Below are 27,684 nucleotides of genomic sequence, written 5' to 3'. Positions count from 1 at the left end.
TTTTTGGTAAACTAAACAACACCACAACTTTTATTTATATAATGCATTTAACATTTAAAAAAATGTCCCATGGCACTTCACAGAGGTGTAATCAGACAAAAATGGACATTGAGCCAAAGGAAGAGATATTAGGAGGGGTTGCTAAAAGTTTGTTCAAAGAGGGGGGTTTTAAAACAATCAAATTATTTATTTCACAATAACATGATTAACTTGCCCATTGAATTATCTTTTCATTCCTTTGTTCGAGCTTTTATTTCTAGGCCTAAGTCAGTCTCAAAAGCCTAGGTGTCAACTGGATATATTGACCCCTGAAGAGGGTTACCAACCACATCTGTGCAGTCTGAGTATGTGCAGTTTGCAAAATTTCCACCTGGATCAGTAGGCTTCTCTGAGTTGAAGTAGGTGAGTTACTTTGTTTTTTTCTAAAAGACTTCAAAATTAGAGATTGAATTCTCAGTTTGATTTCAGGTAAGTTTCGTATTTATATTATCAACTGCTTCTTTTCTATTATGATCTGTTTAATTCTTATCTCAACAGTTAGACAATGAAATTGCTTAAGAACTGTGATTCCTTTTGCTAACATTTAGAAAGCAAAACAAAGATTGTTTGATCAAGAAGGCTTTCCCTTTTCTCAATGGGCAGAATGCCCGATCTCACAAGAACTCCTGTCCAGTGTACAATGCTGTCAATAACAGCAGAAGGGCCAGCAGTTATAGGTCGGAAAAAGAGAGAGGGAGAGAAAATAACAGTACCACAGATGGGCAGAGCAGAGACAGAGACAAAGGAGAAGCTACAGCAGTACTTATTCCACTGCTCAAAAAGCAACATGGCCACCAAAAGACATTAGAGCATTTTTTCTGATCAATTTTGTTACTTGCTGGTTTGTGAATGGCATCTGTGGGTTAATAAAAAGGAACAATTTCCTTGTACAGGTTTATGCTGGCTATTCATTGCTGATTGGTAGTTTGTGCTATTGCTTAGAGCTTGGAATCAATTCAAAGGGACATAAAATTGAAGGGGGGTGCTGTTTGAGGATGTACACTCCTGCTCACACAATTTTCCTGAACTTTTTTTCCCCCCTACAGACCTCATTGACCTCTGGAATAGATTGCAAATAACATGTGATGAATATGAATTTGCTACAAGCCTTCACTCACAGGAAGTTTTTCAACTCCCTTTTGAAGGACATCTCGAATTATAGAAGGTAGGTGGGACCAGAGCACACTACTTATCAGGTACTACAATCTCTTGGAGCTTGCTTGATTGCCTTCAGGGGTCAGAGAGAAATTTCACAATTTTTTCCTAAATTGGTCTTAAGGTTTTTTTCTCTAGTTTTTTGCCTCCAGTGAGATTGCATGGGGTGGATTGATGGTGTACATAGGCTGCATCATGTCTGGATAGCACAGGCTGAATGGGCCAGTTGGTCTTTTTCATATGTTCATATTTGCTGCACCAAGGTGATCCACTAACTATTGGTTGGGGAGTTAGAGATGAGGGGTCATCAATTGCCACTAAGAGTGAAGAGAGGCTAGGAGAAATTTATTTATGGAGAGAACTGTTATGGCATGGAATGTTTGCCATAGACAGTCATTGAGGCAGACACCATTGCATTTTAAGGAAAAAGTGGATGTAATCATTCAAAGTGGAGGATGATTCAAGGCAGTGGATTGCTCTAGCAAATAGCTAGCACAGACAGGATGGGCCGATTGGCCTTTCTATGCCTCATCTTTTTCTCTTGGGATCTTGCAGCATTGGTTGCAAACGTCAAACACTTCCTAAAAAGGACAAAACTTATTATTTCACCATTACAAACACAAAATTACTTTAATCAAGCACTTTAAAAAACTTTATATTCTAAATTTAGCATAATTTTGAGTGTTTGGTTTAAAAGCAGGTTTTCAAAGATTTCATTTTTTAATCTTATAATCAACAATATGTTAAATATCAGAATCTGAAATATTCAGTTTTCAAGGCCCTGTTGTAAATATCTATTTATTTATAGTTACAAAAACAAAATGCTCAAATTCACAGGTCAATCAGCATTAGTAAAGAGAAACGGCAGGTTAATGTTTCAGGTATAACTCCATTACAGCATATTTATCACTAGCCTGTTAGGAATGAACTCAATTTCTTGTCTAACAATAATTCTATAAATAGGGTTCAATACACAATAGTTCTTTAACAGTTTAAAAAACACAGCAGAGCATTCCCCTCAGATCTTAGGCCCATTTACAGGGGCACTTACCAGACAGCAGCTGCTATGGAGGGTCTCTTGACTGCAACTAAAAAAAATGCTTTATGTTTTAAATATAAAACATAACATGCACAATTGTCAAAACAAACTGTTCCTAATTTTCATTTGGTTGTATTCTTTATCTTGTAAGGAGTTAAAATATAGAAAATTTAACTGGTAACCTAATATGGTCCAGGCACTTTTTCAGTATTTTTTTAAGGGAACATTCACACAAAGAGAGTTAAAAATTGTCACCCAAGATCTTTCAAATAATTTGTTCTAAACCTTCTTGAGGTTTGTGAAGTAAGGATGAAATTTTCTGCAAATAACCAGTTCATTGTAAACAGAACTAGATTTCATTGAATGGTGATAATTCTTAAAAAGTGTGCTTTAAAAATGTGCCACTTTAAATAAAATGTTACAAATCATTACATACACAATTCTTTCTACAGTTCTACAGATTCAAACCAAAATAAATTGTAATTAAACTAAAAGGTTTTATCACCAAAAAAAATCTTGTGATTTGCATGATTGCAGAGGGCTGGATGCTACATGTACTAGCAGTTCTCCTGTAGTGTTGCTCAAGCTGACTCAGAGGTTACACTCTTGAGGGGGTGGAGGAGGCGGAGGTATTGAAGTGGGTGAGGGGTTTATGTCTCCAGTGAAAATTTTTGGAAAGAGATCAGTTCAAATCAGTGAAGTGTTTTTTTTATTCCTGGAAAATATGGTTGTTCCTACCCACGACAGGAACAAATATATTTATCTACTTAATGCATCAGTTACATAAATAAATAAATTGCTGCATGCATCAGAGTAGCAACTTACACTTATGGCTCATCTGTTTGGCATAGGTTTTTTTTGTCATAACAAAAGATTCAACTAATTACCATCTTTCCTTTCTTTTAAACCAAATATCTTTGCAACGGTACTTAAATGTCACTAAAAGGTTCTATTTAAATGAAGGTTTAAATGCAGGACTTTTATTTAGAACCTCCTTCCAAATTTAATAACAGTCCTGAATTTCTACTTTAAATTTGAAGATAAACATAAGTAATTGAATCTGGTGTATCCACACAGAATAATTACAAAATATAAAGATGAAACACTTTCAAAGTGCAAAGTTTCATTTGTCACACATATAACATGCTGTATTTGATAAATTAGCATCCGTTTGAAGAGTAAACTACATTTTTTCAGGAAAATCACCTCAAACGTTGAGTTCATGCTTTACCTTGTTTTGATATTTTATTAAAGAAAACAAATTCTGATTACTTTCAATGCCCCTAAAAAGTTTCTCTAGGCTTTCGGTAATTTTGCCATTATGTACAATAAAGGGTAGAACTTACAGCCATACAACTCTAGAATGCTCTGAATGCCCGGTTTTGCTTTTTATCATAAAAAACTCTTTCCTTCCTCCCAGCCCCAATAAGCGGTTGTGTTCATTAGACTCAGCAAGGAGACAGCCTCAGTGCATGCTGGGAGTTTTCTCCACAGACCACTTACACACAGTGATGCTGGTGCACACTGGGAGCTATAGTATACTATCTTGTTAGGACTTTCTTTGAGCTGACAGTGATAGTTCTGGGAAGCCCCAGGTACCAGAGTCTCAAGGAAGCCCAGAAACTCAAGGCTCAGGCTTCTCAGAGAAGAACAGGCAGTCAAGCATCCACTTGAAAACATTATTAAAGACATTTTAAGGCAACATTTAGGTTTATCTAATCATTTTATTCTAAACTTTGTAATTTTTATGTCTTTGATTATGTTACAAACCCTATTTACTGTACTAAGTTTCACAGCTACTTCAAAACAACAGCCAAAGATAAACAAGTATTTTAAACAATTTGCATTGGTAACTTTTTCTGAATTCGTTGTTTTCATATACACGTACACCGTACACGCACACACCCCTAATGGATAGATATTCCGATATAACTCATAGGGATAGCTATGCCTATAAATGAAAATCTAGATGGCATACAGAAAATATAGCCAAGATAGATACATCTACATTTAGAACAATAACAATTAAATTAAAAAGGCCCCATTCTCCACTTGTGTCTTGGGTACAAGTGCAAAATACAAGCACATTGATCTGATGCCTGAACCTGGCCTGGCAAGCACTGTTTACATGGCAGGCTATTCTCTCTTCCACCCCCCCCCCCCCCTTTTATTTAAAAAGCAGGAGCTGACGGCATAAAATAAAGTCGTCGCTAGTGGCACTGGCCGTAACATTAGTACCTGGCCAATCCAACTCTTCCTCAACCCCTCCCTCCCCTCCTCTGGCCAATACCCAAGATACGCCTATAGTGGTAGTATTCTAACAAGGTGACCTTCCCCGATCCCAGATATTGCAGCGGAGTCAGGAGTGGAGGTCACCAGCACCTGCTCTGCCACACTTCTAGCAGCAGTGCAGGCACAGGGATTTCTGGGGCCACCATCGCCATATTGAGAAGATCATAATTTCTTAACTAGGCTGTTAAGACTGAGCGTTTCTCAATGGGGGAGTTCTTTATCTTCAGAAGCTGGCGTTGGGAAAGAGAGGATTATCTACACTGAAAATTTTTAAAAAGCGCAGAACAATATCAAACTTTTATTGTACCAATGTTGCACAGATATAATTAACAATATTTACATGAACACTGAACACCTAAAATGTGGTTTATTCAAGACACTTGTTTGATCAGAATTTGATGCTTTCAATATTAAAGCAACTTAGTGCCATCAGAATGTTTCTACACAATATTTTGTACAAAATGCATTTATTACAGATGCTATCACAGCACAGATTTTGTTTATTCTTTGGGATACAAAGATTTAGTAACAGCTCACTGCTCTGACAATTGCTCAAGAGTAACGGCTGCTTTATTTTAAAAAAATTGTTCCCATTTATCTAGCTACTAGAATTAGGACATCAATTTAATTCTAGCCAAACTGACATTTTCAATCCTGATTATGTACTTCAGAAAACAGAATATCTGGTTCAGAAATATTAAATAGCATGTTACTGACATCACTCCAGCAGGTTTTCATTTCCTGAAAAAAACTCAGAAATTCACCAACTAATTTGGCTGGTTTTAAATAGTCTTGTTATAAAGCTCAGAAAAATTGACCTCATATAGACATCTTGTCAGCCTCTATTGGCTGAGCCTGGTCATTTGCTTTCTGCAGCAGCACTGCCTTCAGTGCATTAATCTTCTCATCAAGTTCTATCAGGCTGTAGCCCTGAAACACAAACAATTTAAAGTATTTAAATTTGCAATACACTGGACTAAACAACTGTAATTATGCTTCTCATTTAGAAGCAGCATGATGCAATGCAAACATTTCAATGGAAAAATAGCTCTACAGCAGCCATGTTTAACAATCTTTTACATGATTTGAACTTCAAGTATTTCCTGTACCTCTATGTATCAAACCTAACTTGATGCAGCAACAAGTCACACTGCATGAAATTTTTAGTTGTGCTTTTCTATATGCAGTAAACCACCTGGCACATTTTAATTGGATAATGAAGATTCTTTCCCTCCCCTAACTCTGACAAACCAAATTTTACCTGTCACTTGCTGCTCTTCTGCCATTTATAGCATGTTATATGCACTTGCATATCATAGCAAGCAAGTCTGGTATTGATCAGTAGCAGTGATGTTACATCATGTTAAAAGAGCATTCCCAATGATACTTAGGTTGATAACGAAAAGGACATAATTTGTTGTAATACAAAAAGGAAGAGGAGGGGGAAGTAGAAAATTTATCATATGTCCTGGGTGACTCAATTCTGGCAGTGGTGGTGTCCCACTTGGATGGAAAATGCCAGCAATTCAGTGAGCTCTTTCTCGAGCTCTCCAGCATAAAACATGAAAATGTGATGGACGTGGGAGAAGGCTGCGGGGGGCGGCGGTGTGAAGAAAGAAAAAAGATAAAAACAAGTGGAAAGGACAGGAGTAAGAAAGAAGTATATTAATATCACTTTTATAGTGCACTGAAGATCACAGTGTCAGGTCTATTTTCATTGTAATACAAATGAAGACCATATTTTCAGTTTGCTAACACTTGTGAAAGTGGGGAATGCAGAGTTCCAAATGCACATATTCAAACCTAAGCACCAAACTGTGCATCAGCTTCTCTGATTTGTAATGATCGAAAAAAAGCTAAGAATATAGTCAGCTTTTTTTTAAATCATTAAAATGTGATTGGCTTTTTGTTTTGAACTTTAAAAGTTTTTTCTGACATGACTTTGTACGAGCCACATGTACTGCATGGCACAGATAACTGCATTATCAGTGAATTTGTTCATTTTATAGTGAATTATGCCTAATTGGGCACCACACAAATACCAAAATATAGTATAAAGGCAGCATGCAAGAATTAGATCCCTTGTTGAAGGAACAGTTTCAATGCTTTCCAGATTTTGCAGATTGGGGCTTAAGTTAAAAATAAGTGGCCCAGAAGTTTGTTCTCATTTGACTGTTTAGAGATTGAAGAGAAAGAGGAGGAGAGAGACTGACAGAGAGATTGAGGCAGCTCAATGTAGAAGTATGTAAATATATGATCAAATATGTCCTTAGATCCCAGACTGCATTGCATAGGATATTGAATATGAAAGCGTAAAAAAAATACCTGCACTGTTTCTTGAACTTTACGCCTTTTGCTTGGAAAATTCTGAAGAGGAGAAAGTTTTTTAAAAAAAATTATGTTCTGTTCCACTTAAGAAAATACACAAAATCTTAGTTCCTAATCATCTATAATTAGCCATGGAGAAGCTGCAAAATCTGAAGCATACAGGTGAAACACTTTCAGTAGCTAAAATTCTTAACCCTATAAAATAAAATCCATGACAAACATTTTTCAAGTCTAAAAACAAACACAAATTGTAAGTAAAATTTGTATGGAACAGGACACTCTATATCTGGATCATGCAATAAAAAGGAGTTTCACAGGTAAAAGTTCCAAAGATCCCTTCCATGGTAACATTTCATATAAATGTTACACATTTCTTATAATTAAAAGGTCTTGCATATAGTGCATTTCTGTAGTATAACATGTCAAATGTGTATGTAGTGAAAAAAATTGTGACTGGCTCAAATAACTAGTTCACATTTAATCAATGGGATATTTGAGCCAATCGAAAACCTGTTCCATTCCAGATGGTTAGGGGAAAAGTAACAACCAGCAACCATCACAAAATCAACCAAAGTTTTCAATTTCTTTCAAAGCCACCGTTCACAAATCAGGAAGTACAATAAAACTGACCAAACGAATTGCTCAATTTTCTTCTAGTCCTTGGAATAACCATGTAATTTCTTCACAAATATTAGTACATACACCCAAGTTGAATTTATACAATAGTACATTCACAGTTACATAATATTGAAAAAACATTAAGCTATAAAGTGAGCCACTATATACTAGAAATGCTTTCAAGAAGTTTCACTCACATATGCCTGCTCATTTCCTCTGGAGCTGACAATTTCAGTTCTGCTATATGAACATACGAATTAAGAACAGGTGTAGGCCATTCTGCCCCTCGAGCATGCTCTACCATTTGATAAGATCATGGCTGATCTGATTGCGACCTCAACCCTACTTTCCTGTCTACCTACTATAACCTTTGACTCCCTTGTTAATCAGGAATCTATCTAACTCAGCCTTAAAAATATTCAATGACCCTGCCTCCACTGCTCTCGGGGGGGGGGGGGGGGGGGGGAAGGGAGTTCCACAGACTCACGACCTTCAGAGAAAAAATTTCTCATCTCTGTCTTAAATGGGAGACCCCTTATTTTTAAAACTGTGGCCCCTAGTTCTAGTCTCTCCCAAAAGGGGAAACATCCTCTCAGCATCTACCCCTTCAAGTCCCCTCAGGATCTTATATGTTTCAATAAGATCACCTCTCATTCTCCTAAACTCCAAAGTATACAGGCCCAACTTGTCTAACCTTTCCTCATGAGATAACCCCCTCATCCCAGGAATCAGTCGAGTGAACCTTCTCTGAAGTGCCTCCAAAGCAATTATGTCCTTTCTTAAATAAGGAGACCAAAACTGCACACAGTATTCAAGATGTGGTCTCACCAATGCCCTGTACAACTGTAGCAAAACATCTCTACTTATATTTTCCATTCCCCCTGCAATAAACGACAACATTCTATTTGTCTTCCGAATCACTTGCTGTACCTGCATACTAACGTTTTGTGATTCATGTACTAGGACTCCCAAATCCCTCTGTACCTCAGAGTTCTGCAATCTCTCTCCATTTAAATATACTGCTTTTCTATTCCTCCTGCCAAAGTGGACAAGTTCACATTTTCCCATATTATACCCCATCTGCCAAATTTTTGTCCACTCACTTAACCTATCCATATCCCTTTTGCAGACTCCTTGGGCCCGATATTACCATGTCGGCGGGTTCGTGGCGGGGGGGGGTGGGTGGGGTGGGGGTCGATTGGGCGCGTGGGTAACGCGCCCGGTGAAATCAGTCTGCCTCGCGCACAATCGCAGGCTGATTGGATCCACTAACCTGTTGTTCCGGGTTCCCCACTGCTAAGCTGCGCGTCGGGCGGACTGCGCATGCACAGTAAGGTCTGTCAGCTGGAGGAGCTCTATTTAAAGGGGCAGTTCTCCACTGACAGATGCTGCAACAAATAGGAAAAATTACAGCATGGAGCAGCCCAGGGGGAAGGCTGCTCCCAGGTTAATGATGCCTCACTCCAGCTCTTATTGGATGGGGTGAGGAGGAGGGGGAGGACAGAGATCTTCCCCCTGGCGGGCGGGAGGAAGCGGCCTGCCTCTGCCACCAAGAAGGCCTGGCTCGAGGTGGCAGAGGAGGTCACCTGCACCACCAACATATCGCCCACCTGCATACAGTGCAGAAGGCGCTGCAATGACCTAAGTAGGTCAGCCAAAGTGAGTACACTTACTCATTCCCCTAAACTCCGTCTGCCACATCACCACCCCCACCCCACATCTCCTTCTGCACTGCCAACACTACTGTGTCACATCACCCCTCATACCCACTCAAACCTCATCCTCATCTTACCTGCACTTACTCGCCTCCCCAGTACTCATCCCGCCACTACCACTCAACCCAATCCTCATACAATCTCATGGCTCTATCTCATACTCACCCTCATGCATCTCTTTCACAGTCAGCCTCACTCAACCTGCCACTACCTGTGCTGCAGCCACAGGGCATGCATCACATATGTGCAGTAGGAAGCGTAAGGCAAACATGTCGTGAGCATGAAGGGGATGCACAAGGGTGTTTGAGGGTTTGTCATGGTTTTTACTTATATTTAATTTCTGATCAACTCACATTACATATTATATTGGCATCACTACTGCCACGTCTTTGCGAATCTTGACTGGTTTGTGCAATAATGCCCTTTCCTGAGGATCACCATGAAGATCCACAACTGATGCCACCCATTGTGTCACTGCAGAGTGGGTGTAGGTGTATTAGCAGGGCTCTTTTGTGCAGACGACAGAGGCGTCGGCGATGTCCCCAGTGGCACCCTGGAAGGATGCGGAGGAGAAGTTGTTGAGGGCAGTGGTGACTTTGACAGCAACGGGTAAGAAGATGGTGCTCGGGCCAGCCGGGAGCAGCTCGGCATGAAGGAGGCTGCAGATGTCCACGACTACATGTCGAGTGACTCTGAGCCTCCGTGCGCATTGCTGCTCAGAGAGGTCCAGGAAGCTGAGCCTCTGTCTGTGGACCCTGTGGCGAGGGTAGTGCCCTCTGTGACGCATCTCTCTCTGCGGTTGCCCTCCCTCCTGTTGTGCAGGTGGATGTGTCACAGCACTGTGTTGTGGAGCTCCACGTGTCAGAGGTGGACAGCGTGGCTGGTGATGCTGTTCGCCCTCTGAGGAGTTCATGACTGCAGCTATGGCGGCCCCCATCCGGAAGATGCACACCTGAGGGGGTCCGCAAGGTAGGTACATGTGTCTGGACACCGGGGTAAGTGTGCAAGTTGGTGAATTTTATTGTTAGGAGGAGGGTGGTGGAGGCCAAACTTTGTCCAAGGTGACAGAGTAGCCTCCTGCAATGAGTGAGGGTCTCCACCCCCACTTGTCAAATGGACCTTTGCAGCTGCCACAGGCTGATGGCTGCAACACGTCCATTTGAACTGGGAGTGTTTCCCCCAGTACGGGAAACAGTCCAAGTTGTTTGCAAAATCCCAACCTTCCTAAAATATCATGTTAATCAGGTCTCTAAAGGACCTGAATACTTAAATAAATACCTTAAGTGGCATCCTGCCGGCTTTAATTGCCGGGTGGAGTCCCACATGCGGGGGCTGCGCGCGCATGTCAGCGCGTCTGTGGGGAACCCGGAAATGGGGCGGGTTGGAGCCGGGCTCCCGCCCCGCCCCGGGAATCCCTGATTTTCATAGCCTCCCCCCGCCACGAATGCACCCGATCGCGGGTGCTAAAATCGAGCCCCTTATGTCCTTTTCACAACTTAGTTTCCTACCTACCTTTGTGTCATCAGCAAATTTAGCAACCATACATTCAGTCCCTTCATCCAATTCATTGATATAGACTGTAAATAATTGAGGCTCAAGCACTGATCCCTGTGGCACTCTACTCATTACATCTTGGAAACCTGAAAATAACCCATTTATGCCTACTCTCTGTTTCCTGTTCGCTAACCAATCCTTTATCCATTGTAATATGTTAATCCCTATACCATGAGCTCTTATTTTGTGTAGTAGCCTTCGATGTGGCACCTTGTCAAAAGCCTTCTGGAAATCCAAGTACACCACATCCACAGGATCCCCTTTATCCACGTTGCTTGTTACTTCCTCAAAGAACTCTAATAAATTAGTCAAACACGATTTCCCCTTCTCAAAGCCGTGTTGACTCTGCCTGATTGCATTGAGATTTTCTAAGTGCCCTGCTATAGACTCCTTAATAATAGATGCTAGCATTTTTCCTATGACAGGTGCTAAGCTAACTGGCCTGTCGTTTCTTACTTTCTTGAATAGAGGAGTACATTCGCTATTTTCCAATCTGATGGGACCCTTCCAGAATCTAGGGAATTTTGGAAAATTAATACCAATGCATCTACTATCTCTGCAGCCACTTCTTTTAAGACCCTAGGATGAAGTCCGTCAGGACCTGGGGACTTGTCAGCTTTTAGTTTGAATATTTTTTTCAGAACCCTTTCCCTGGTGATTGTAAATGTTTTAAGTTCCCAGAACTTGAATTCCCTGGCACAGCTGAGGAATCCTAGTTCCCATTGAATGCGAATGAGTCTGGTTTGTGTGTGTGTGTGTGCGCAAAGTGAAATGGGAATTGTAGTTTTCACCCCTCTCCTCTGGAACTACCAGACCTGTCATACACCATATCCATCATTAGGACAATCAGGAACAAGATTTATAAATAATTATGAGGCACAAGCAGTGAAAAAAGAAAACAATAATATATTTTTTCCTCACTGTTATTCAGTACAAGCCAGTCATTAAAATTCTAAGCCAAAGGTATTTTTGGGATTTCTTTTTGCCTGTGGTGTTTGAGTGAGGCAACTTATAAACATCCCCCTCTAGCCCTGGTACAGTGTTGAGCTCAGACCATGGCGAATGGCCACCTATTCGAAGAACAGCATGGGAGTTCCCCAGACATCCTGGCCAACATTACTGTTTAAATAAAGAGAGACAGTGTTTCTATAGTCTATCCTCATAAGCTTAAGATAATGACCAAAAGAACAAAGATGTGGAGATGCCGGTGATGGACTGGGGTTAACAATTGTAAACAATTTTACAACACCAAGTTATAGTCCAACAAATTTATTTTAAATTCCACAAGCTTTCGGAGGCTTCCTCCTTCCTCAGGTGAATGGTGTGGAAATGAAATTTTTGAATCCTTCGCATTTGAAAATCACAGAACAATGCCTGGTGATTACTGCCCCTTGCCAAGGCAGTCACAGTGAGCAGACAGAAAGGTGTCACCTAAAAGGCCACCGAATATACAAACCCCCAAAAAAAGAGAGAGAGAGAGAAGGAAGACAGTCAATGACCCGTTATATTAAAAACAGATAACATTTGTTCGCTGGTGGGGTTACGTGACTACAGATCATGAACCCACTCAAGTCCACATACAACTCGGATTACGCTGAGAGACTCTGCCGTCGTACCTCTCACACACTCCGCAACCATCTCATACACCAACTCTACAGCAGACGCCGCAACCTCGAAACTAAGATAGAGTCCATACTCTCAACCTGTACTCAGGACACAGCAGACCAGCTACGATATACCGCCAAACAGACGAGGCAACGGAACTACGCTGCCTACATGAAAACTAAGAGCAGGAAGCTTGAGAAACTCGGCATCACCACCAGCATCGACCAAGCTTCCCCTGGTACCACGGTTGCAACCACAGGGAAGTCTATCGTCAATTTGTCCGACCACACCCTTCAACCAGACGAAATCGAAGTTCTCAGATGAGGGCTCAATTTCTGCCCCACTACCAAAATGGACCCCACTAGTCTCGCGGCAGACACAGAGGAATTCATCAGGAGAATGAGGCTCCGGGAATTCTACCACAAACCCCAAGATTTCAGCAGCGAACCCAATGAGACAATCAACGATCCAGAACAGCAGACAGAGGGATCCGCGGTACAGCAACCGAAGAGGAAAGAGTCTCACTGGACGCCTCCAGAGGGTCGCTGCCCTCAGCTTGACATGTATGCTCAAGCTGTCAGGAAATGCGTCTATGCCAGATTCATCAGCCGCACTCGGAAGACAGTCCAGAATGTCACCCGGGCACAACGCAACGTCATCAAAGCTCTCAAGACCAACCGCAACATCGTCATCAAACCAGCGGACAAAGGAGGAGCCATCGTCATACAGAACAGAACGGACTATTGCAAAGAAGCATACCGACAACTGGACAACCAGGAACACTACAGACGGTTACCCACAGACCCGACCAAAGAACACACCCATCAGCTCAACAAACTGATCAAGACCTTCGATCCAGACCTTCAAAACATCCTACGCACTCTCATCCCACGTACTCCCCGCGTGGGAGACTTCTACTGCCTCCCAAAGATACACAAAGCCAACACACCCGGACGTCCTATCGTATCAGGCAACGGAACCCTGTGTGAGAACCTCTCTGGATACATCGAGGGCATCCTGAAACCCATCGTGCAGGGAACCCCCAGCTTCTGTCGCGACACTACAGACTTCCTACAAAAACTCAGTACCCACGGATCTGTTGAACCAGGAACACTTCTCACCACGATGGACGTCTCGGCACTCTACACCAGTATCCCCCACGATGACGGCATCGCTGCGACAGCATCAATACTCAACACCAACAACAGCCAATCTCCAGACGCCATCCTACAACTCATCCGCTTCATCCTGGATCACAATGTCTTCACCTTCAATAACCAGTTCTTTACCCAAACACACAGAACAGCCATGGGGACCAAATTCGCACCCCAATACGCCAACATTTTCATGCACAAGTTCGAGCAGGACTTCTTCACTGCACAGGACCTCCAACCAACACTATACACCAGATACATCGACGACATTTTCTTTCTATGGACCCACGGTGAGGAATCACTAAAGAGACTACACGATAACATCAACAAGTTCCATCCCACCATCAAGCTCACCATGGACTACTCCTCAGAATCAGTTTCTTTCTTGGACACACGAATCTCCATCAAAGACGGGCACCTCAGCACCTCACTCTACCGCAAGCCCACGGACAACCTCACGATGCTCCACTTTTCCAGCTTCCACCCTAACCACGTCAAAGAGGCCATCCCCTATGGACAGGCCCTGCGAATACACAGGGTCTGCTCAGACGAGGAGGAACGCGATGGACACCTACAGACGCTGAAAGACACCCTAGTAAGAACGGGATATGATGCTCGACTCATCGATCGACAGTTCCGACGGGCCACAGCGAAAAATCGCGTAGACCTCCTCAGAAGACTAACACGGGACGCAACCAACAGAGTACCCTTCGTCGTCCAGTACTTCCCCGGAGCGGAGAAACTACGCCATGTTCTCCGCAGCCTTCAACATGTCATCAATGATGACGAACACCTCGCTATGGCCATCCCCACACCTCCACTACTCGCCTTTAAACAGCCACCCAACCTCAAACAAACCATCGTTCGTAGCAAATTACCCAGCTTTCAGGAGAACAGCGTCCACGACACCACACAACCCTGCCACGGTAACCTCTGCAAGACATGCCAAATCATCGACACAGATACCACCATCACACGAGAGGACACCACCCACCAGGTGCACGGTTCATACTCCTGTGACTCGGCCAACGTTGTCTACCTCATACGTTGCAGGAAAGGATGCCCCAGAGCATGGTACATTGGCGAGACCATGCAGAAGCTGCGACAACGGATGAACGGACACCGCGCAACAATCGCCAAACAGGAGGGTTCTCTCCCTGTCGGGGAACACTTCAGCAGTCATGGACATTCAGCCACCGACCTTCGGATAAGCATACTCCAAGGCGGCCTTCGAGACACACGACAACGCAAAATCGTCGAGCAGAAATTGATAGCCAAGTTCCGCACCCATGAGGACGGCCTCAACCGGGATCGTGGGTTCATGTCACACTACATGTAACCCCACCAGCGAACAAATGTTATCTGTTTTTAATATAACGGGTCATTGACTATCTTCCTTCTCTCTCTCTCTCTCTCTCTCTCTCTTTTTTTTGGGGGGTTTGTATATTCGGTGGCCTTTTAGGTGACACCTTTCTGTCTGCTCCCTGTGATTGCCTTGGCAAGGGGCAGTAATCACCAGGCATTGTTCTGTGATTTTCAAATGCAAAGGATTCGAAAATTTCATTTCCACACCATTCACCTGAGGAAGGAGGAAGCCTCCGAAAGCTTGTGGAATTTAAAATAAATTTGTTGGACTATAACTTGGCGTTGTAAAATTGTTTACAAAAGAACAAAGGGAGAGGTTAGAATTTTTTTTCCTTTATGTAGAGGTCTAATAGGACATAGAATGCCTTACCAGAAATAATAGTGAAAACAGAATCCATAAGAGCTTTGAAAGGGAAGTGGATAAATATTTTTTTTAAAATATTTTACAAAGTACTGGGAAAAGGTCAGGGGAATGGAATTAAGTGGATAGCTGTTTCAGAAACCCAGCACAGCGCCATGGGCCACATGGCCTCCTTCAGTGCTGCAAAATTCTATAAGCTTACAATTAGGTTTAAGAACATGTTGCCTTGTGCAATGAGGTCAATAAACCTACCACATGTTGAAAATATTCTGGAGAGAGACCTTCCAAATGAAGAATTCTATCCTCAAGTCTCTTGATCCTTCGATAAATGTCAATTGGGACTGGACCACCTAAAAATGATATACACAAAAAGGATAATTTTTCATAGGTACTTAATTCCACACTAAGTGCAATCTTTCCTCTAAAAATGTTTCATCCAATCTCTCAAGTTTGGACCAATAATGAAATTCGAAGTTCATGGAACAGCACAATGGTGAGCACCAATCTTCAAGATCATTAGCACAGATCCATTATTAAACTAGATTGCCTACCTTTCACATGCAGAATTGCTATTGCAAATTCTTCAATATTGTAGTAAATAAAATTATACGTCATTTTCATTGGTATGAATTTTGTTATTCAATACTTTATGTATTTCAGGAAAAGCTCTGGGCAATTACCACCCAACTCCCAGCAGATATTCAAGCAAGCTCCAGGAGACCATGGTTGCCCATCACAATGCACAATGAAACTAACCATACTCCCATGTGTCCCAATTTTCTTAGAAACATACATGACCGGAAATGACCATCCCCCTCCACTGGAGTGGCCCCAAAGGTCAATGACACCTTACCCCACTTTATCTCAGATACCCATCATTAGCCCAGCCTGCAAAAAAATTATTCATCATTCTCAAAATTTATGCCACTCTAATTTTACTGCCTCCCGATGTCGGTCAAGGAAGATTGCATAGCAGGGCCCAATGTGTGTCAACATTAGTGACTTTCAGCAGTATCAGACTTCAGTCTGAAGCCAGGGCAACAGCAGTGGGTGTGGCTCAAGTCCGTACTAGCGCAATGACTTGTGGCTTTCCTGCGATGATGGCTGACCCAGTGACTTCCTTTGAGATGAAGAATCACAGCACTAGAGTGTTCAGCACAGCAACAATCAGCCTTCTTATAATTCCAGGCGTTGCTGAAGATGCTGGGTAGCAATAGCTGAAAATGCTACAGACACCAATGGGCTGGTGATGTCAGAGACTTGAGTTGTGTTGACAGGAGACTTGGGCAGAGTCAGCTGTGCCAAATGAGACACATTTTCTCTTGCAGTATAGGTCTTATAGACAACAAAACTGATCCTGTGCACCTAGTGTGGGCAGAGGATCCCAGACAGATGTTACAGGTGCTCATGTCATGCTTTTTGGAGCAATAGCAGACAACAATCACGGCTACATCAAAGATAAAAGCCCTTCAAAACAGTGATTGAAGCCAGCCACGTAGTAACCATCTCTTTTTCCTCGCTTTTCAAAAACTGATGGAACGACAAAAAGGAAGATAAAAATAGCCAGAAGAATTGAAAATCTTGTAAGATAAAGAACTGTGAATGAAACAGTATAATAAACTAGCAAAAATCAAGGCCATAACAGAATTTTTAACGACTCAGACACACACTTAACAAAAATTTGCCATGGTGGCAGGGAAAATAGACCAACCTCCAGATTGGAATAGATCCTTATGAACAGCTTGGGCACAGGAAGCATCAATTTGGCAATGGTGAAGGAAAAAGGCAGTGTTCGTGGCAAGTGGGTGGTAAAAATTAAGTGGCGAGAAGTGGTTAAAGCTTCAAGGAGGCAAGAAGAGGGAAAGTTAGGGGCTCCAGAGAGTTTGGTGGTTGTAAGCAAGAAAGATGGTAGTGGGATGAGGTGCAAACAGGAAAGATGGAGTTGGGCAGTTACAATGAAGAGAATATGGAGGGAAAGGTATGGAATGGACTATTGGGGTTTGAGGCTATGGGGGTTTTAGGGTGTGCAGACTAAAACAAAACACAAACACGAGGAGTGGGGAAGAAAAGAAAGAACTCTCAATGACAGCATTTTATAACATCTTCAGATTTCAACGGGAAGACATTGGCTGGGATTTTCTGTTTCTGCTTTTACACTCTAGCCTTTAATTTTCTGCCCATTAACTTTTTAATGGGGGGGGGGGGTGCGGGGATGGGGGCCAAGAAATCATAGTGCAGTAGTAGAAAACCCTGGCCTATCAGTTTGGCTTGCTTTATTAAATGAAAAGTGAATAGCTTTTATTTAAAATTTTATCAGCTCCTTCATCCAGTTGGTATTCTATTTTTGGAAAAAAAATAAATATTGAGGCAATTTGACTTTTCCACTACAAAAATAAAGTTTGAATTCAAACAAACAAAAACTACAACAGGTATATAATCAGTACATTCCGTTATATTTGAAGGGGCTGTTTTTACTCGCCATCTCATGCACAAAGATACCATCTGTTTAAAAAATGCTTTCAACTTTATATTTACCTGAATAAAGCTTTTGAACTTTTTCCTCTAGCTCTTCAAATAATTTTGAAAAAGCAGCAAATATTTTGATTGAATAGAGCATTGTTCATAGAGTAAATGCTACTGATCCGAGGAAATTGCGCACATGCTCAGAATGTAGGACCCACCTTCAAAAGTAAGGAAGTCTTACTACGATTGTGCAGGGCTTTGGTGAGACCTCACCTGGAGTACTGTGTACAGCTTTGGTCTCCTTATCTAAGGAAGGGTAAACTTGCCTTGGAGGCAGCGCAGCAAAGGTTCACTAGATTAATTCCTGGGATGAGAGGGTTGTCCTATGAGGCAAGGTTGAGTAGAATGGGCCTATACACTCTGGACTTTAGAAGAATGTGAGGTGACCCAATTGAAACATAAGATTAGGAGGGGGCTTGACAGGGTAGATGCTGAGAGGTTGTTTCCCATGGTTGGAGAGTCTAGAACTAGGGGCATAGTTGCAGGATAAGAGGTCAGCCATTTAAGACTGAGATGAGGAGGAATTCCTTCATGCAGAGGGTTGTGCATCTTTGGAATTCTCTACCCAGAGGCTGTGGATGCTAAGTCATTGAATATATTCAAGGCTGAGTCAGACAGATTTCTGGGGATTTCTCTAGGGGAATCAAGGGATATGGGGATCAGGCAGGAAGTGGAGTTGAGGTTGAAGATCAGCCATGATCTTATCGAATGGCGGAGCAGGCTCGATACGCCACGTGGCCTACTCCTGCTCCTATTTCTTATGTTCTTAAGCTGACAAGAATCACAGCTCTAGAAAAAAATATTAAGTCAAAGTCCAGACTTGAGAGGCTCAGACATTCAAGTAAAACGTTACTGAAGGTATTAAAAGACACAAAAGCTAATTTAATAAGAAACATTAATCATGTTATTGTGAAATATATAATTTTTAAACCTTTATTTTGAACATTAGAAATTTCAGATGCTGAGATAAAAATGGTAACTAAGTTTTTTTTTCAAAAACTATTTTAATTGATTTGACTGGCTCACTTTTTTTTTTAAAATGACAACTTTTCCTGAGTAGTCATTTGGAATTTGTTTTCCATTTGTATTTAGTAGTTTCTTATTGCCAGTTTTCTAGTGTTTTTCTTGCTTTTGATAGGTTTGTTCCCTGCTTCTCCATTTGTGATTTGCAGTAGCACTTTGGTTGCCAAAGTGATAAAAGGAAGCGTAATGCAAGATATATTTAGAGCCAGAAAAGTATAGGTGGATAATTATAGAGGAATATTTAATGCTACTTACCCGGAAATGCAATTGCAACTCAGTATAAGAGAGGATGTGTATACCAAAAGCTGAGTACCCAAGAACAGATGAATGGACAAATATAGTCAGAGGTTATGCTAGTTTTCTTCAAAATTGCTAGAATTCCTCACCCTACCTCCAATTTATCAATACAGGAAATTTTATCCCTGGGTTGTGTTAATCTTTGTCTAATAGGTTTGAGTGCTCATAATCTAAACTAAAATGTATAATTTGTGCTAATATAGTATGGTTACAATGTATGCAAAGCAATATCAAAATCTTTCAAATAAAGAATTTCAAAATGAAGATATCAAACTTGGAATATTTAATGGACAAATAGGAAAGATATCTAATAAAAATTAAAACATTGACAAAACATGACTGTACAGCTGAAATGTGTCCATCTTACCAGGAATTTGTGATTTTTAGACACCAGTTAGATTTTTGTTTGGGTGGGGGGGGAGGGGGTAAGGAAAGAGGAGGGACAGGAATTTATCCTAAACATACACAGGGTAGAACTTTTGGTAATCAACCAAACGCTACTTCTTGACAACTTACATTAACGGCATCACAATCATTAAACTTTTTGTGTTTCTTGTACGTAAGCATACAAAAGGTTTGCTTCTGCAGTAGCACAGACCAGATATGGAAAACTATTCATTTAATTAGAAGACAAACTAAAAAATTAGAATCGATTCTAACACTACAGTCTAATTTTAGAGTTCAAATAACAATACTAAACTGACCAAGTATTGCCCTTGCAGTTTATGCTACCATATGAATTTCATTAGGTTATTTTGCAATCATTCCTTTGTATTCTTTATTTAATACACCCTTCAAAAGATTACAAAGTGAACCATACCTGTTGGAAGCTTCAAGTGGGTTTCCATATTTTGAAGCCTCTCTTCAATAGCAGGGTTACCACAGCTTTGTGTCATAGTATCAGGTTTCTGAAGAGATTCTCCCACACCTTCAGGCCTTGTTTGAGGCCCGTATGTATTCACAACTCTTGAAACTGCAAAAATGGTTTTGAAAAATATAAAGGAAGGTGTACAGGCTTTTTAAAAAATCTATTATTAGAAAGGATAAGTTTCACTAAGCAGCAACCACTTAGCTGATCTGTGAGGTGCACTTCAAAACTCAACAGTAATCATCCCCAGAATACAATATTGCATCACTGTTCGTGAATTATTGTTCTTTCTCTGAACTGTCAGAAACACAGCCATCGCTCACTCATATCACTCAAGATAGAGTATTGCAGGCTACTCAAGGAGGAAGAGTGCATAGTCATTGGTTCAGTAACCTACTTGCAACTTTTAGGATATTCCTGTTGCAGTGAATCTCAATATAGATTTATAAATATAAGACAATGAACAGTGCAAAACATGAAATGTACACATGATGAAGTAATCCTATGTTGCATTTTGTCCATGAGCAAAAGCTAAAGGATTTGGGTGCAATTACTGATCATTCACTAAGTTTTAGTCAATGTGAAGCTATTATCAGTATTTGGATGTATTAGAAGGACACCTGATGTCGATTTTGTATAGATTACTGGTGAGGATATATTTGGAATACTGTGTGCAATTTAAAGCATTCTGTCTCAGAAGAAGATACAATCACTGGAGAGATAATTGCTAATGATTACTGGATCAGGGCTTCACGTTATGAAGACAGACCCATTGGAAAAGGTTGAAACGTCATGACCCAGCTTTCTTGGATAACCCAGTTTCATGGATAATGTAAAATAATTGGACTTTCGAACACAGAAGGTATGTTGCAAGACAGTGTTCTTCCAGCCTGTTTCCCTCCTCTTCTCGATTCAAATCTTGTTTCAATGACAGTGACTCTGCAACACTGTCTACAATTGCCTCTAAGTGCACCCAGAACTAACAAACAAGTGCCAAATTTGTATTTTATCAAATTGTTTTAGCCAACTTAACACATACAACAGAAAAGACAATAGTGACAGCAGGAACTCAAAATACTATCTGGATAACAATTTCAGAATCGTATAAAAGTCTTATTACTTTTGAAGATAATTCTAGGAGTGGTACAGGAGTGCTATGAACAGCTCACAACTTCAGCTGCAGTGATGACACATCTACAGAGCTTTTCATAAGGTCAAACATACTCAAGAATATTTTTAAGTGAATGTATAATCATATTATACCAAAAATACAGTTTAATTTTCTTATGATGAAGAATGAACATAAATGCTCAGCTTCAATAGGATATTGGAAAAAAACAAGTTGCAATATAGGATAAGAAATCAACATACCTTTTATATGACTTTTGAAACCAGGGTGCGGGGTGAAAACTGCATCTGTTCTAGCACAGCTGTTTTCTGGTTATAAACAGAGTTACTTGACTAAGACCAATCATAAAAAAGTCAATATGGTAAAAATAATTTGCAAAGTAAATGAAATAGATAGAAAAGTTGACGTAACAAAAAAAATCCTCTATTCCCAATTACTAGAAGTGTTTTTTACTACATGGAAATGGAAAATAAAGCAAACAGATCAGTTTTCCCACATATATCCTATAAATTAGCATTTAATCTATATCTCCGTCTCTCCCTCTATCTTGTTTTCTAAAAAAAAGTTACATCAATATACCTTTTACTAATTGACAACTAACCTAGATTACAATTAATAACATTGCAGAATTCACGGATGTTGTTTTCATTGATCTCTGCCTGTTTTCTCTCCATGAATGCTGAAATTCTTCTTTCGATCTGTGTGACAAATAAGATGACATGGGAAACAGCTTCACCCACTAAGGTTAAAAAAAACTCCACATAATTATAGCAATGGAGGATATGGAAAATGTCATTAAATCTTACTTCATCTCTGCCTGCTTTGATCTGAACCAATTCCATTTCAGTTTGGATATTTGATTTGTCTTGTCCTTCAGGCTTGTTTTGTGCTTCATTTAGGAACATTTTCATTCTTAGATTAATTGTTTTATGTGAAATTTGCTCATGGCCATCAGTCACTGTTGAATTTGAGTCACTATCAGGTTTTGTGGGCAGCATCATCTCTCCTGTGTTTCTAGTCCCAGATGTGTCATTTCTCACCAATAAATTAAGCTTGTCTGAAACACACTAACAATAAAATGTTACTAAACTACTTGAAGTCCAAATTAACTGAGCAGTTAGTGTGGTTAATGCAAATCAGTTACAGTTTTAATATTCAGCTACATCAACTAAATGTGTGTGTTTTGGGTTTTTTTTGCTCAGCTGGATGCCTTGACAAGTGGGAAATCCAACACCATGTACAAGAGTCTCCATAATTAGCTACTAAGAAATCCACTGAGTTCCTGTTGTCCAATATGGACTATACACTTTCTTGCCCTGTAAGGACATACCCTACTTACCCAACTTTAGAGTTTAAGCACAAGTGGCAGTGTAAGAGCTCAAGAATCCCAGGGTACTACTGCAGTTTAACCAGCTAAAACCACAAAGCTTGCCAGCACAAATCACTGATAAAACTTCCTATTGCTTGTTCAGCCAGACCTCCCTACACGTGGGACACTGGTTTACAGGATTATCTGGAGCAGAGTGCGAAGAATCCCAACCCCGGTGCTGGGTCTTCTCTTCCAGGCTCCATCAGTGAGCCAGATTGGCTGCTTAATCATTAACAATGCCCTGCACTGGTGCAGACCCGTTTGGCTCAGGGACAGGCATACCGAATCCACCACAAAGGGTTGACTTTGTTCCAAACTTCCATAGCCTACCTGGTGTGTCACCTTAGAGCCACCTCGACTTTAAAAGATACTCTGCTCACTTCAACCCACCCCCAAATCATCCCAGAAGGATAGTCATTAGACAACAGACATGAATGGGTTTAAGCCCATGCTAGATAGACACCAGTTACCAAGAGCCCCTCAGGTGCACCCTGGTGAGCACAACTCAACATGAAATGTGCAACTGCCACCATTCGCCACTGAACAGTAGGAGGAGCGAAACATCAGCAGCACCAGCTTGCCTCTCTGCAATCCAATCATGGTAAGCACTAAACCCTGGATATATTAACACACACTCTCATACCCACTTTCCAGAAGCTTTTGTTCCAAGCCTCAAACTTTCAATGGACATCTGCATTGAGCATGATGAAAGGACTAAGACAGGGCAGCTTGCAACACACCAATCACCTTGATGATCTAGATAGCTATAGAACTAGCCATGCTGCTGCCACCAGCCTCTGCTCCCAGACTCAACCCAGCAAGGCCTCCACACTCACCCTCAGACTTTGCTACACCCCATTGCTAGATAACTAATTCCACTCCATCTCTGCTTCAGATGGTGCCTCGTGTCCCATTCCATCTTCCATTTTCATCATCAGACCCACGTTCTGGCCTGTATCCTACACTATACACACACAAAGTACATAATTCATTCATTTCTAGGTACATAAATTAATACATTTCTTGAGCTTCGCTATTGTGGTTTAATCATGTCATTTGCAATTCTCAAATCAGTTTACTTTTTAAAAAAAATTACTTCCAGGTATCCATTAATATATAGAACAATTTTCTTAAACGAAGAATTATATTTACACTTACCTGCAAATCAAGAATATACTGTTGGAGCAAGCTACTAAGGTGTGCTGGGTTAAGTGCTGTCAGACTCTGAAGCTTGCATAAATCAACAGTAATGCTTAGAACATCATCTCCAACATTAAGCTTTAAGAAAAAAGACAAAGCATCAAAATCACCGATTTCCAACATCAGACTCCAGATTGCTCCAAAATGGTCACAATAAAGCAACTAGTTTGTTCAACTATTGTGCAACTGACTTATAAGACGTACAAATTGAGATAGCTAACAAAAGCAGAATTAATAGACATCAAAAGGTAACTCCTGCATATTGAAATGGTCAAAGTCATTCTACATAGAAACATAGAAAATAGGAGCAAGAGTAGGCCATTCGGCCCTTTGGGCCTGCTCTACCATTCAAAATGATCATGGCTGATCGTTTAACTCAGTACCCTGTCCCCGCTTTTTCCCCATATCCCTTGATCCCTTTAGCATTAAGAAATATATCTATCTCCTTCTTGAATACATCTAATGACTTGGCCTCCACTGCCTTCTGTGGTAGAGAATTCCACAGGTTCACCACCTCTGAGTGAAGAAATTTCTCCTCATCTCGGTTCTAAATGGCATACCCTGTTTCCTGAGACTGTGACCCCTGGTTCTGGACTCCCCAGCCATCGGGAACATCCTCCCTGCATCTAGCCTGTCTAGTCCTGTTAGAATTTTATTTGTTTCAATGAGATCACCTCTCATTCTTCTAAACTCTAGTTAATATAGGCCTAGTTGACCCAATCTTTTCTCATTTGTCAGTCCTGCCATCCCAGGAATCAGTCTGGGATGGCAGGACTGACAAATGGTTGCACTCCCTCCATGGCAAGGACATCCTTCCTCAGATAAGGAGACCAAAACTGCACACAGTACTCCAGATGTAGTCTCACCAAGGCCCTGTATAACTGCAGTAAGACATCCCTGCTCCTGTACTCAAATCCTCTTGCAATGAAGGCTAACATACCATTCGCCTTCCTAACTGCTTGCTGCACCTAAATGCTCGCTTTCAGCGACTGATGTACAAGGACACCCATTTCCATTTGTCAAAATGTTGAAAGCACTGTAAAATGCTGACATCCCTATATTTGTCTGAAATTATGGTATTGTATTTCCAGATAGGATTCAATCACTAATCTTGCACAACCCCCTCCCTTCTCCACAGATTCTCCATAACAAAATTGCTTTTACTCTACAAGTCACAAAATTTCTTGGTAATTCTTCCATGTTCTGTTTTCGCAGGAAAGGGGAGATGATGGTGTTATTGGTACTGCAATTAATTGTAATATACATGTGTACTTTTATTACAAACATTTTCCACTGGGGGAATATTATGGACATTGCAGATAAGTCATGTAAACTAAGGTTTCTTTGCAAATTACTAGTGAAAATATCAATGGCAGATTAGGCTCCTGTGGGATGTATGTTTGATGCAACACTTCAGTCCACGTTCATTTTTAGACATTATATTTACACCTTTTAAAGCTATTCTTTAATTTGGCAATGCTAGCAGCTCAATGTTAATGCCAGAATTTCAGTATTAACTAATTCATCAGATACCTCACTCTCAATACTCCACACCTGGGAGACAGGCCCCACTATCTCTTTCTCTGCTAATAGCAGGGAGCAGGCCCAACTCTATGCGTGCTCCCAATCTCTAGATGCCACTTCCCTCCAGACCCCACTCCCTCCCATATTGAGCCCCTTATTCCTCACCCGAAGCTTCTGGTTTACATGTTGCAGTGGGTTAACAAGAGATAGGGACTGTTCCTTACTTTTGAAGAGATAGCAATGTGAATTTTATTATAGTACAGGGAAGAAGAGATCAGAACCAAGATCAGCATGGAAAACGCCTTTTCTCAGAGATACTTACAAGCCTATTTCTCAACTCTTCAAGAAAAACTTTTAAAAACAGGCCAGCTGGGTGATGTTCAAGGCGTCACTGGGAGATAGTAAAAGAGCTTGCATTTATACAGTGCCTTTCACATCCACTGGAGGTCACAACCAACCAATTATTTGACTATTCCAATGCTCTCCAGGCCGGCCTCCCATCGTCCACCCTCCATAAACTTAAGCTCATTCAAAACTCTGCTGCCCATATCCTAATTTTGCAGCAAGAACCAGACAACATCCAAGCTTGGGCTGATAAGTGGCAAGTAACATTCGTGCCAGGCAATGACCATCTCCAAAAAGAGAGAGTCTAACCACCTCCCCTTGACATTCAACGGCATTACCATCGCCAAATCCACCAGCATCAACATCCTCGGGGTCACCATTGACCAGAAACTGAACTGGACCAGCCACATAAATACTGTGGCTACAAGAGCAGGTCAAAGGCTGGGTATTCTGCAGCGAGAGACTCACCTCCTGACTCCCCAGAGCCTTTCCACCATCTACAAGGCACAAGTCAGGAGTGTGATGGAATACTCTCCACTTGCCTGGATGAATGCAGCTCCATCAACACTCAAGAAGCTCAACACATCCAGGACAAAGCAGCCCGCTTGATTGGCACCCCATCCATCACCATATTTACTCCCTTCACCACCGGTGCACCATGGCTGCAGTGTGTACCATCTACAAGATGCACTGCAGCAACTCACCAAGGCTTCTTTGACAACACCTCCCAAACCCACGACCTCTACCACCTAGAAGGACAAGGCCTTTTAAGTCCTGTTCAGCTGTGAGGTTACTACAGGGCATTTGCTGGAGCATGGAATTCCAAAATTTCACCAATTGCTTCAAATCAGCATTACACACTGATTCGCATAATCATTTCCCTACTCTACATGCTGCCGGCGGTCATTAGGTGTGCGCCAGCAAAAAACACCTTTAGCAAGATGGCGTCCTGCGCACTTCACGTTGGAAGTGTACATGTGCATCTCGGACTCTATTTTCGGGACTTAGTGTCTATGTAGTGCCTACAAAATGGGCGCTACACAGCCCAATTTCGCTCCCAATACATTTTGGTGGTATTGACTAAAAGATAAGTGTTCACCAGGACACCAGAAATACCTGCTCCTCTTCAAATATTGCCAAGGGATCTTTTACATCCACCTGAACAGATAGATAAGGCCTCAGTTTAACTTCTCATCCATAAGATTGTATCTTTGCAAATAATACAATCAGTTCTTGTCATCAAAGTTGATCCTGCGACATAATTACAGAACCATCAATTGTTTATAAATGCACTTTCAGGAAAATAAAATGTGAATTATTTTGGATCACCAATCTCATCTGACACTGGTTTCAAAAACCAAGTGGAACATAAACAAAGTTTTGCTTGTGGAAAGAATGTTATCAAAAAATACTTCACATCATACCGCAAGCATATTTTTGATGAAACATGCATAGCACAAATGGCTTTTAAATAGTTCTGATGTTTCAGGTCGATGACCTTTCATTAACTCTGTTTCTCTCTCCACAGATGCTGCCTGACCTGCTGAGTGTTTTCCAGTATTTTCCGTTTTTATCTTTTATATTTAACAAAAAACGAAGGTTATCCTAACCTATTTTGCGCAATCTCATAGATCATGAGTTTATGGACTGTTCTGTACTTTGGTGCACAACCATACATTACCTTTTAGGATATTCTTACTTTTGTTTTCTTCTAAAATCAGCGACTTCAGCACTCAGGTAAAACGTTTCTTGGTGGGGTGGCGTTGAAGAGCCCTGAAATTAATCCTCCACATTCAGCAGCTTTGTCAACTCGATGGGTTTAAAGAGCTGTCTGAAGGCACAAGCCATGAAAGCCCAGCCGCTCTGTAGTTAGTTACTGAACCAAAGGATTCAGTAATGTCTGTTTAACCAGAAGCCGACTGCACTCAGCTCCAATGAGTACAGCGACTAAAAGCCCGGACCATTGTTACTCCAGACCCTGGCTCCGGCCCTACTTCAGAGATCATAAAAAAGGGACTTTTCAAATCAAAGAAAACAAATTGTAAGTAACAGACCTGCTCGTGAAACCGTGCGAGCGACCTGAGCAGGGCGCGCACACTCCCCCCGGCCTCCCTGTCCGGGTGAAGAAACGCCGCCTGTCCCGGATCCGCCGTCGCCATGATACCGAACGGACAAACCCGC

The 27,684-nt window shown here is 41.3% G+C and overlaps 1 protein-coding gene across 2 annotated transcripts; it reads right to left on the bottom strand.

Moving 5' to 3' along the window:
* mbip (MAP3K12 binding inhibitory protein 1) lies at window positions 1-27,684 on the bottom strand. Of its 2 annotated transcripts, XM_067991479.1 has the most exons (11): window positions 27,558-27,684; window positions 23,593-23,712; window positions 21,872-22,132; window positions 21,667-21,763; window positions 21,308-21,373; window positions 19,889-20,041; window positions 15,478-15,575; window positions 6,851-6,892; window positions 5,344-5,455; window positions 2,246-2,282; window positions 1-1,775 (listed from the first exon to the last, which is right to left on the bottom strand). In XM_067991479.1, the coding sequence occupies exons 1-9, from the start codon at window positions 27,660-27,662 to the stop codon at window positions 5,345-5,347; spliced, it is 1,053 nt and encodes a 350-aa protein (XP_067847580.1). In that variant the 5' UTR covers window positions 27,663-27,684; the 3' UTR covers window positions 1-1,775; window positions 2,246-2,282; window position 5,344. The 2 variants fall into 2 exon arrangements, with proteins under 2 accessions (XP_067847580.1, XP_067847579.1); XM_067991478.1 differs by lacking the exon at window positions 2,246-2,282.

Source organism: Heptranchias perlo, chromosome 10 (assembly GCF_035084215.1).
Source record: "Heptranchias perlo isolate sHepPer1 chromosome 10, sHepPer1.hap1, whole genome shotgun sequence".
Classification (NCBI taxonomy): Eukaryota; Metazoa; Chordata; class Chondrichthyes; order Hexanchiformes; family Hexanchidae; genus Heptranchias; species Heptranchias perlo.
This window is presented reverse-complemented; position numbering and strand designations above follow the sequence as displayed.

Coding starts and splice junctions, on each gene's coding strand:
- mbip (XM_067991479.1), bottom strand. CDS start 27,662: ATGGCGACGGCGGATCCGGGACAGGCGGCGTTTCTTCACCCGGACAGG. Junction 22,133..23,592: donor AGTATATTCTTGATTTGCAG/GTAAGTGTAAAT, acceptor TTTTATTGTTAG/TGTGTTTCAGACAAGCTTAA. Junction 5,456..6,850: donor AAGTTCAAGAAACAGTGCAG/GTATTTTTTTTA, acceptor TTTGTGTTTCAG/GGCTACAGCCTGATAGAACT.